The following is a 10,044-nucleotide window of genomic DNA, read 5'->3' on the forward strand; positions in this document are numbered from 1 at the left end:
GAAGTGGTGTAATGTCCTATCCCTAGAAAGTGGCCAAAAATAGGGATCCCTAAACGGAAGGAGGTTGTATATTCTTATGTCAATCATTCCGATTAAATAATTTTTGCAGTTCACTGCGAGAAGAAAGAAGAAACGACAATCGTTTTGCTTCCTCTCTCCCTCTCTCTCTCTCTCTTCTCATCTCTTTGATCACTTATGTTTAAATTCGCATCTGGGTGGCTTCATGGGTGTTTCTTTCTTACAATGCATTTTGGATAACACGTGGTTTGACGACAATGGCACCAGCCTAACAGTATCTGCAATGGGGCTTCTCACCACTATTCGACAGATTAAAAGGAAGGAGAAGCAAATACGTCTACTCATGGTGTAAGTCTACATCTCTCTCTATAATATATGGGAATACAATGCTATGCCTCATTTACTTGATTTCTTGTTGTTGTTATTGTTTGATGCAGTGGGCTTGACAATTCGGGCAAGACTACAATTGTGATGAGGGTTAATGGGGAGGACATCAGCCTTGTCACTCCCACCCTCGGCTTCAACATCAAGACCCTCACTTACCTCAAGTAACTATATTAATTGGACTCTCTTGTTTCTTTATGCAACACCAGCAATGGTATATGGGTTTTATTGAGTTTATGTTTATATAATGGTTTTGCTAGGTATACTCTGAATATATGGGATGTGGGGGGTCAGAAAACACTACGATCTTATTGGAGAAACTATTTTGAACAAACTGATGGTCTTGTATGGGCGGTCGACAGTTCTGATCTCAGACGATTAGACGACTGCAAAATGGAGCTCCATAATCTTCTCAAGGAAGAGGTAACTATAATGTGGATATTTGCTCGTTAGTTAACTTTGCGTCGTAATGGTATCAACTGCTATGCCTAGCATACAACATGGCTTGTGTGGAGCTTTTCATATATTCTTATTATGCTTATTAGGTGTTCTTCTATGTCTCATGTTCCGTATGCTGTGAGGGGTTTTCTTTGAAAGTGTTTATTTTTTGGAGTGACGACTTATGGATTCATGCTGGATATCCCAAAACCTTAGGTTATCTAGAGTGTACCTACCAATTTTAACCGATTTCTTAAATTGAGATGCATCATTAAAAATATTTGATCTCCTTAACCACTTCAGTTGACCTATGGTAACTCATTTTGTTGCTGGTCTGAGATCCGGTTATTAGTGTTGTGGTTTGCTTCTGTTTGTAAATTGTGATTTGTAACCACTATTTTAGTGACTTGTTCTAAGACACGGACTTGTTTTGCTCATATGACAGAGGCTATCAGGATCCTCCTTATTGATTCTAGCAAATAAGCAGGACATAAAAGGTGCCCTTACTCTAGAAGAAATTTCCAAGGTAAGGCTCTAGGCCAGCCTGTATCGGTTGGTGAATGGAGCTTTTGTTAGAATGCATCTTTGCTTTTGTATGCCTTGACCCACAAACATGTTTGTTCCTTTCTGCCTATGTTTGTTACAGTTGTTCTATTCACTTTTAGGAAATTAAAATTGCAATAGACCACTTGTAGTTTGTATGCAGCACTGCAGTGTGAAATCTTTCGATGTTTTTTCTTCATCTGGTTGAAACCAATTTATATGTAGATATTAATGTGAATTTTTAGTTTTTCAATCATTAGTATCAACTATAGTTTCTCTTATACTCATGCCTAGGTTTTGAACTTGGAGGCTATAGATAAAACTCGACACTGGAATATTGTTGGCTGCAGTGCATACACAGGTGAGGGACTGCTTGAAGGATTTGATTGGTTGGTCCAAGACATTGCCTCTAGGATCTATGTGCTTGACTAAGGCCAGTTTTCAGTAATTCTAATTTCGGTAGTGTGTTGAGTGACTTGAGTCATCTTTTCTGTGAACACTAGACAATCATCCTGTAGCATATATGGTAGTTATCTTTCTAGTTACATGAGTGTTTGTATGTGTCTGTCTTTAAACGTAATGTCATTATCCAGACTTGGCTCAGCTGTGAGACTCATTATTGACTGGAAATTGTAACTGTGTACCATTATGAAGTTTATAATGGGAGAAGTAATGAACATTTATTCTTTTCTCAGATTTCTGCCTCATTCCCATAGGATTAGATAGCATGAGGTAATGTTGTGTTAGGTAACATTGTGAGCACCACTTTTGGCACAAGCGAACTTCTCTTAAATCAACAATATGCACTCTTGAAAAATGAATACTTTGGTGTTGAACCTTCCCCTATAACCGATAAATGAAATCACGGTCCAATGTATCAACACAGCATAGCACGCCACAATCCTACAGCTCTCTCCTTCAGGTTCGTATTTACTCTCCCTCTCTCTTGCTCTGTCTCTCTCTCCCTCAACCCTTCTTCTCTCATCACATTATCTAAGTAAATTTTCTTGATTTTCATTTTGCGGCTTGATTAAGAGTTGTGTCTTTGTTAATTGCTTGATTTGCTAAGACCCTGAGAATAATTATTTTATGGCTTTCACATGTTGTATGTTGCTTTGAATGATTTATTTGATTTAGGTTGCTAAGAATACTGTATTGATATCTGAGAAGGCTCTTATAGTTAGCTGGAGGACTTTGAAGTTTGCTCTATCAGTTTCGATTAAGTTGGGAACTCTTTAGATCTCATACTAAATAATTCATACCCCCCACCCCGGATGGATAAAGACACTCGGGATTGAAGTATTGTAATGTATAGAACAAAATGGTTGCTCTGAAACGCACATACGCATAGCATACTTCACCAAAAATACTTTTTGTATCATTTCATACGTCTATAGTGTATAGCTTATGTGATTATATGCATCATTAACTTTTTTATGTATGATTTGATTCTTAATGTCAATTATGTATGTGCAGTTGGTTTTTGTTAGCTAGTCAATTACCAGGAGAACTGACATTGAAATGAAGAACTACTGAAACTCTCACTCCAGTCGAAAAACTAGCACTTTCAGGAGGCCTGTTAGTATGATGCATATGCCTTCAGGTAGCTAGTAGTAGTAAGCAGCAGCAGATGGTTTGACCAAAAACAAAGAAGTTGAAGGTTGGTTTATGAGTTTAGGACATGAAATGGTGTGAATGAGAAATTGAGGAAGAGCCCATTGTTGTTGGGTATTGCAAGGAAGATGGTATTGAATAGAAATTGATAAAACAAAAGGGGAAAACGGGAAGTGGAACAAATGAAGTATTGATCATCTTTTCTGCCATTGCACTTTTCCTCAGAATGTTTGGACTGTACTCCTGATCGTATTTCTTTCCATTTCAATAATGGCCTGGTGGGTTTGGATGGATAATGTAAGAACTGTACACATTCATGACGCTACTATTATTGCTAAGAATCTAAGGTTTTCGTGTTTGCTATTACGTGTGATTTGCTAGAAGCAAGCTTCTTTTTCAAGGGAAAAAGGACTAGTTCTTTGCAATGTGCTTATTCAACTGTTGCCATGGCCTCTTCTATTGGAAAGTCAATCCTGTTCATGTTAAAAAGAATTATAATGTCCAACAGATTATAATTACGTTGATAGTTTCTGTGTTGGTAGTTAAACAACACAGAAAGTGTACGACCAAATGAAAAAGTGGAAAGTGACTCAAAATGATTGATGAACAACAGCAAGGCATAATGCAAGTCCCTAAGAGAATTTCACATTCAAGATATCATTCGCTAACTCAGAAGTTCCATATTGTTAATCTCAATTTTTTAGTTAGAGAAGGAGGATTATTTTCCAATGATGCAAATGCTCCTAGGAGCTGCTGGTTGTAGGAGTTTTACCCTGACATGAAATTTTTCAATACAACTCGGTCGCAATTGAAGTGTCAAAGAAACATATACTAAGCCAAATTTGAAGTGAGAAGCATATAATTCAAAACCTTGTGAATAGTTGAGTAGATGATCTCTCCATTCAAAATCCTTGATTTTAGCTGTTGGGTGATATTGCCAACTTCAAAGTTCAAACTAGTGCAAGACTGAAACTGACAAGTGTGGTGTGTGTGTGTGTGTGTGTCTTGTTTTTTTTTTTTTTTTTTTTTTGTAAACTACACCAAAAAGTTAGAAGAGATATAATACAGAACAATTTGTGCCTGCAAATTTCTTCTTGTTCCATGGAACCCCAAATGCTGACCACTTTGAAAACGTCAGCTATAACGATCAATTTGTAGACTCCACTTGCACCCTAAATCTAGATACCAATAATCCTACATGACTGAAAACAAACATTTCTATTGCCTTATGTGAAGAACTACAGGGAACAATTCCATGGATATCCAGAACCAGTAAAGGAGATGCAACTCATTGGCTACCAGGCTCACCTGAGCATTTCTTGCTCCAAACATCTGAACCGGTTTTTCGCTCCCCTCTTTTTCTCTTGTTTCTTGGAAAGTTTACATCTAAACCTAAGCATGATTCTACAGTTGATGAAGGAGTTGCACAAGGACCTTGTTTGGCTTCCTCTGGTTGTTGCTGATGGTTCTCTTTGGTTTCATCTCCCATCCTTCGGACCATGAGCTTCTCTCCTTCTGCCGCATTGTATATCAAGACATTATCCACAATCTGTAAATTTTAACAAACCCAAGATTTCAAATTAGGCAAATAACGGAGTTTAATTAATATGTTAGGGCTAAGGTCGGGAAATACTTCCTAGGTTTCAAATATTGTCAAGCAAAGAAACAAGACCTAATTATTGGCTTCATAAGTTACTGATACAAGGTGTTCTCACACCTATTTATGCAATTAGCATGTTAAGGAAATTACTATGAAGTTGCCACAAGGGAACTGATCAATGGGGATATGAAAAACAGCATAATTGGTATATACTAAATTCCCAGACATTCCCAGAAGTAGCTACATATGCACACAAAAATTTTCAGTTTCTATTTTTCCCAAAAGAATCTGAAATCGCCTCAAGGGTACTGATCAGTAAGAAATGCAAAACGAATGCAGTTTAAAGAACGGCATCTTAATTTGGTTCAAGAAAGGTTGGCATGCAGTGGGTTTAAGACATGGCATCCAGTATGTCAATCCTACCATATTGCATACTAGAGAACTAACAGAGTTGATCATATATGTAATATGATGTAAGAAAGGGTAACAGATGAATATAATAAGGTCATAAATGGCTAAAGCAGATTTTTGCCCATTTTATGTAAATAGAGAGATTTCTCTTTATATATGAACCCATATTCAAACAGTAAAACATTTTCCAGTTTATCTTACGTAATTATCTGAACTGTGAAAAGAATGCGGAAATGCCATGAGGTAGGGTGAAAATGATAAATTACGCTTTGTTGCGAATGCTTACATCTTCACTTGATTCACTAAACTGCGGCTGATGTAAGATGACATCAGTAGCAGACAGTAGTCCCACAGAGCTTTCTATTATATCAGAAGCAGGCATAGCCTCCCCGAAACTGGAAACTACACTTTCAGGCATGACTAGATCCCCAATATTGAACTCTGAAGTTTGCTGAGTTGTGGCATATATTCCATCTCCATTGCCAGCAGAGAAAGCCGGACTATGGGCAGAGCTGGCCTGTCCATCACAGGGTACAAGAACGCTCAAATTCTCAGAGGAAGAAAATATAGCAGCAGTTTTGGGCATCACCACATCAATTTGATTCTTCAGCTTGTGAACCCAAGAGTGCAGCGTCTCAATTTTCCAAAGGACGTGCTCCAAGGACTTGTCACCATCTCGAAACTCAAGGAGCGACCACTCATCGGCTGTGCTGAGCTTATCATTGTGATCAGCGCTGTGTTCTGTGATTACTAACAGACACGAATGGCAAAATAAGTTTCGAGTAATTATTGGGGAAAAACTTGAAGATTCCAATTAAAAAAAACTAGACACAAACATTGTAGCTCAATAAGGAAATATTATGGTGCATAGCAACACTCAAATGATCAGATTGGAAGGAATGAAGAATCATACAGATTAACATGCCAAAGGATTTATGGCTACCCAAGAGTAAACAAAAGGAATATTGGCTTCATTCCTTTTAAAGTCAATAAATGGATATCTTTATATCTTTTTCAGTAAAAAAAATTCCCCAATGTCGATCATTGCTGCTGGAGAGTTGGAATTTTTTTTTGAAGAAAACCACTTGAGATTAGAAAATAGCTTTATCTAAATCATTAGATGGGATGTTTTTTGAACAACTGACCATATTGGTTATTTCCCTTGCTAATTTTTTTTTTCCTATTTCTTTTTTTTTGGGTATATTAGTGCAGAAAATATATCATAATATCTTGATGTCGTTCAAGTTATACAATGAAAAAGAACACGAGGCAAAAACTATTACCTGCATTACTAAATTCGTCAGCCAGAGATGTGCTATCAGGATCGGATCTCTTATTTTCTGTAGCACATACAATGTTACGTCAGAAATCCTTGTGGAGGAAGTTTGAATAAGACCAAATGAACAAAAATATAGTGAAGCACCCACCAAAATAGGAAAATGCGTTATGACGTGATATATAAGATGCAATATCAGTTGTCTCTTCAATTCTCTTGCGTTTCCTCCGCTTAGTAGCTTTTATTTGTAGGCACTGACTAGAAAACGGCAATGACTTTGAACCAGATTCTTCTAATATAAACTGATCAAATGCTGAATGTTTTCTCTGATCATATGCTGCAAGTGCCCGGGAATAATTCAATTCTTGTGATTCAATTTCTTTAATTCTCAACTCCATCCATTTGCAGCGCCACATTACAGGACGTATAAAGGTCCTCCAGTGATTTGTCAACTTCTTCTTCCTGAAATAGAAATAGAAGCAGTTGGGACAGTAAGTCAACAGATCCTGTTGCTACAGTTTAGTCAGAATAAGTCAAAACTTGAATTATCAATTTAGTAGAAAGCAAAATCTAGCCTTGAAATTCATATCTTCAATAAATGGGAAACAGGAATTCAGTTTGCTTTCTTTTACAGCCCTCTTATTCTAATGATGATCATCCGCGTAGGCATCAATCCTTAAGGAGAATGGATGGCCGTGTCCATTTCAGTGTACACTCAGTTTTTCATGTGTGCTCGACAGTCAGAACAAGCCATAAAATTTCCCATCTAGTAAAAGAGTTTTAATGTACAAAGTAGATTGCTACTCTTCAAGACAATGAAAAGAACTATTTTTTGTGCCAAACTTCACGGAAACTGTCTTTACTAGCATCTTCAACAAGCCATGTAACAGCTTGTAACATACAACTAAAAGAACAACTACTGTACATATTACACTAGAATGAAACAAACAGAATTTGGTATGAAAATATCATCTAGATGCTGAGTAAGAAATTAGAATGACTAAATGCGGTAAGAACTGTGACACACCTCATTTGAAATGCATTACTAAATGCATTAAAGGCAGATGTCAAACCATTTTCCGGAAAGAACTGGGATTCCACTTCAGCTTCACTAAATCCAGAAAAATTCTCAGTGTCAGACTCAGTGTCTGCAAAGGAGCTTGAATATTCAGTTGCATCCGGGTCTTCAGTTTCAGCCAGCAAGCTGTGGTTATGATTATTTCTGCATTCAACTATGTCAACATCCACATCCGCAATGCACATCAAAGCCTCGTCTCTTCCATTCAGGACAGCTTCCATCCTAATGGAAGTGTCATCACAGTTAGTCACGCAATTTCTGTCCTCCAAAGATGAGTTTTCTAGGGAAGTTCTGTTCTCTGTATCGAGTTCAAGTTTTGCATTGATACATGGTTGACAGTCTTGGTCAATGTCTGTAAATGGTTGGGCAGGTGCCATAGCAGTAGAATCAGTCTGTTTTTATTGGATAATGATGCTCCAAGACATTCCTTTCTGGCTTTCCTTAAAGGTGATGCAACCAGTTCATGTTAGCAGTGTGCCAGAGTCCTAAAGTCCAAAAAAACAAAACATCAATAACTTTAGAGTCATTAAAGTTAAAACGTTGGAAAGAAACATCAATGATGTGAATCCTACTATATTAATGTGGACTATTGGACATCCAGAGCAAATATCAGATATTGTCATGCTTTGCGAGAGGGAACACAAAAGGTGGGTTGTATCAACTGCTTGGTACTGAGTGATACATTGAACTTATTGTGGGTAAAGCAAACACATGCTGCCGACAAGAATGCATATTATAATTGTACAACTGTAAATCACATTTCAGCAACCAAATTTCATTAATATAGAAAGAAACAAGAATCTTCTTTTTTGTATGCTCAAATAGCAAAGGTTAACACAAACGTGAATTTATCTATATGGAACCTTGTTTAGAGTAGTCTCCAAGAAGAACATAAGCAGTGCAATGAGTGCCAAATCAGACATAAGCGAGCTTGGAAATCATTTTGGTATCTATATAATGTAACCCAGAAATTCGTAATAAGAGTTTATAAGTCATTTCGGTTTCAATTGTTCCTCGTGTTAAGTCATTCAAATCTTGTCCTCTGTTTCATAGGACTAAAGCATTTGTCTATTTCAATCCTAAACTTGGTAAAGACAGGAGTAACTTAAGGTTGTCAGATTTCAAACTTCTATTGAAGAATTCATGTACACAAGCAAGAGTTCATGTTCAGAAGATACCTAGCTGGTTGGCGGCTGAGTGATTATTCGAAACTGGGTAGTCTAGCTCAGCCAGCTCTTGCGTTTTTCCTCAAACTTTCCCTTCAACTGAGACTGTGAAGAGAAAATTCCAAGACATAAAAAAGGATCATAAATTCAAAAACAGAATCATGATATCATTGAAGAAACAAAGAAGGAAGGCATGCAAAATTGAAGAGCCTACTTACCTTTGAGAGAGTGAGAGAGACAGAGAGAGAGTAGTGAAACTGTGTGAAAGCTTTGGCGGCCTTGGCTCGACTCCTACTCTCCTTGCTTATATACTATTTGGTATTTTTTTTTTTTTTTGGAATCGTGCATTTTCGTTTTTTTGATACTCTCTTCAAAACTATATATTGAAATCAGATCAGAACATAAACATAAACATAAAACACACCTAAGAAGTAAGAATTAAAACTCTCTTAGATAATTTTTATATTGTAAACCATAGGCATTGCACATCCTAGAAAAACCAAAGTATTGTAACCAAAGTAACCAGACCCTGGCACATCAACCGCATCTAAATCCAGCACTTTCTGAGCTCCGAATGAACGCTTCCTTGCTCTCTTTGGACCAGACTTAGCCAATGTCTTCCCAGCTTCCTCTGCACGCTTCTTGTTCTTTGATCGTTTCGGACGCCCTAGCTTCCTTTTCTTTGCCGGAGAGACAACAATGACCACCCCCCCAGAATGATTGAGAGCCATTTCCTGTGAAAAGGATAACTCATAGGGCACCCATACCTACGGTTCCAATTCACCATCCCCTCAGCCATGCTTTCCCATTGTCACTAGAGCCAACTCCGGTCCTATTTTGACACCCACCACAAAAGAAATAGGGGTTATGAAATTTATTATTTAATCAAGGTCATTAATTTATCGAATATTCATTTATCGAGATTTTACTGTACAACTACTAGAAATGAAATATATATATATATAGTCTTTCTCAGGTAAAGATATTCTTATTTATTCTTACGGTGCAGATTTCTACTTTAGACTCATTTTTCAATCGAATTTTTATATCTCCACTATCTAGTCTTTAGATACTAATGTATTGATCATCTCCGCAAAATTTCAGCCAATTTGGTTAACATTAAGGCACTCAAAACTGCGTTTTTCTGTTATAAACATGAACGGTTTAAGTTCAATAGAATTATGTTCGTCCATTGGTTTAATCAAATTTGAATGCCTTAATGATAACTAAATTGGCTGAAATTTTGCAGAGATGATCTATACATTAGTATCTAAAGACTAGACGATGAAAATGTGAAAATGTGAAAATATGAAAATTTGATTGAAAAGTGAGTCTAAAGTGAAAATCCGTATAGTAAAAATAAATAAAAATCTCCTTAACCAAGAAAGCCAATATATATATAGCCCTTTTTGGCTGCGGACGTTCGCACCGAAGGTTTCGGTGCGGATTTCCATTTTTGCACCACTTTCCGATCGAATTTCCTCATCTCCACCGTCTAGTATCTAGATAATATTGT

The 10,044-nt window shown here is 37.0% G+C and overlaps 3 protein-coding genes across 3 annotated transcripts in view; 2 read left to right on the forward strand and 1 right to left on the reverse strand.

Annotated features, from left to right (window-relative positions):
• The first annotated feature begins 159 nt into the window (after positions 1 to 159).
• Positions 160 to 1,844, forward strand: LOC101298318 (probable ADP-ribosylation factor At2g18390-like). The gene is made up of 5 exons (XM_004299930.1): positions 160 to 366; positions 456 to 566; positions 663 to 825; positions 1,286 to 1,366; positions 1,678 to 1,844. The coding sequence occupies exons 1-5, from the start codon at positions 224 to 226 to the stop codon at positions 1,813 to 1,815; spliced, it is 636 nt and encodes a 211-aa protein (XP_004299978.1). The 5' UTR covers positions 160 to 223; the 3' UTR covers positions 1,816 to 1,844.
• Positions 1,845 to 4,169: 2,325 nt separating this feature from the next.
• Positions 4,170 to 8,555, reverse strand: LOC101298606. The gene is made up of 6 exons (XM_004299931.1): positions 8,541 to 8,555; positions 7,312 to 7,847; positions 6,436 to 6,746; positions 6,292 to 6,348; positions 5,295 to 5,758; positions 4,170 to 4,546 (listed from the first exon to the last, which is right to left on the reverse strand). Exons 2-6 carry the CDS (start codon positions 7,737 to 7,739, stop codon positions 4,286 to 4,288), a joined length of 1,521 nt encoding a protein of 506 aa, XP_004299979.1. The 5' UTR covers positions 7,740 to 7,847; positions 8,541 to 8,555; the 3' UTR covers positions 4,170 to 4,285.
• Positions 8,556 to 8,756: 201 nt separating this feature from the next.
• LOC101298893 (basic blue protein-like) overlaps positions 8,757 to 10,044 on the forward strand; it is a 2,924-nt gene continuing 1,636 nt past the window's right edge. The window contains exon 1 of the mRNA XM_004299932.1: positions 8,757 to 8,779. The gene's annotated coding sequence lies outside the window, so the exon portion shown is untranslated. The remainder of the gene's footprint in view (positions 8,780 to 10,044) is intronic.

This window comes from Fragaria vesca, linkage group LG5 (genome assembly GCF_000184155.1).
Source record: "Fragaria vesca subsp. vesca linkage group LG5, FraVesHawaii_1.0, whole genome shotgun sequence".
NCBI lineage: Eukaryota > Viridiplantae > Streptophyta > Magnoliopsida > Rosales > Rosaceae > Fragaria > Fragaria vesca.

Excerpts from the sequence above, each read along its gene's own strand:
- LOC101298318 (XM_004299930.1), top strand. The coding sequence starts at position 224 with ATGGGTGTTTCTTTCTTACAATGCATTTTGGATAACACGTGGTTTGAC. Across the intron at positions 567-662 it reads AAGACCCTCACTTACCTCAA|GTATACTCTGAATATATGGG; the intron begins GTAACTATATTA and ends TGGTTTTGCTAG. Across the intron at positions 1,367-1,677 it reads CTCTAGAAGAAATTTCCAAG|GTTTTGAACTTGGAGGCTAT; the intron begins GTAAGGCTCTAG and ends ACTCATGCCTAG.
- LOC101298606 (XM_004299931.1), bottom strand. The coding sequence starts at position 7,739 with ATGGCACCTGCCCAACCATTTACAGACATTGACCAAGACTGTCAACCA. Across the intron at positions 6,349-6,435 it reads TAACGCATTTTCCTATTTTG|AAAATAAGAGATCCGATCCT; the intron begins GTGGGTGCTTCA and ends TATGTGCTACAG. Across the intron at positions 5,759-6,291 it reads TGACGAATTTAGTAATGCAG|TAATCACAGAACACAGCGCT; the intron begins GTAATAGTTTTT and ends CGTGTCTGTTAG.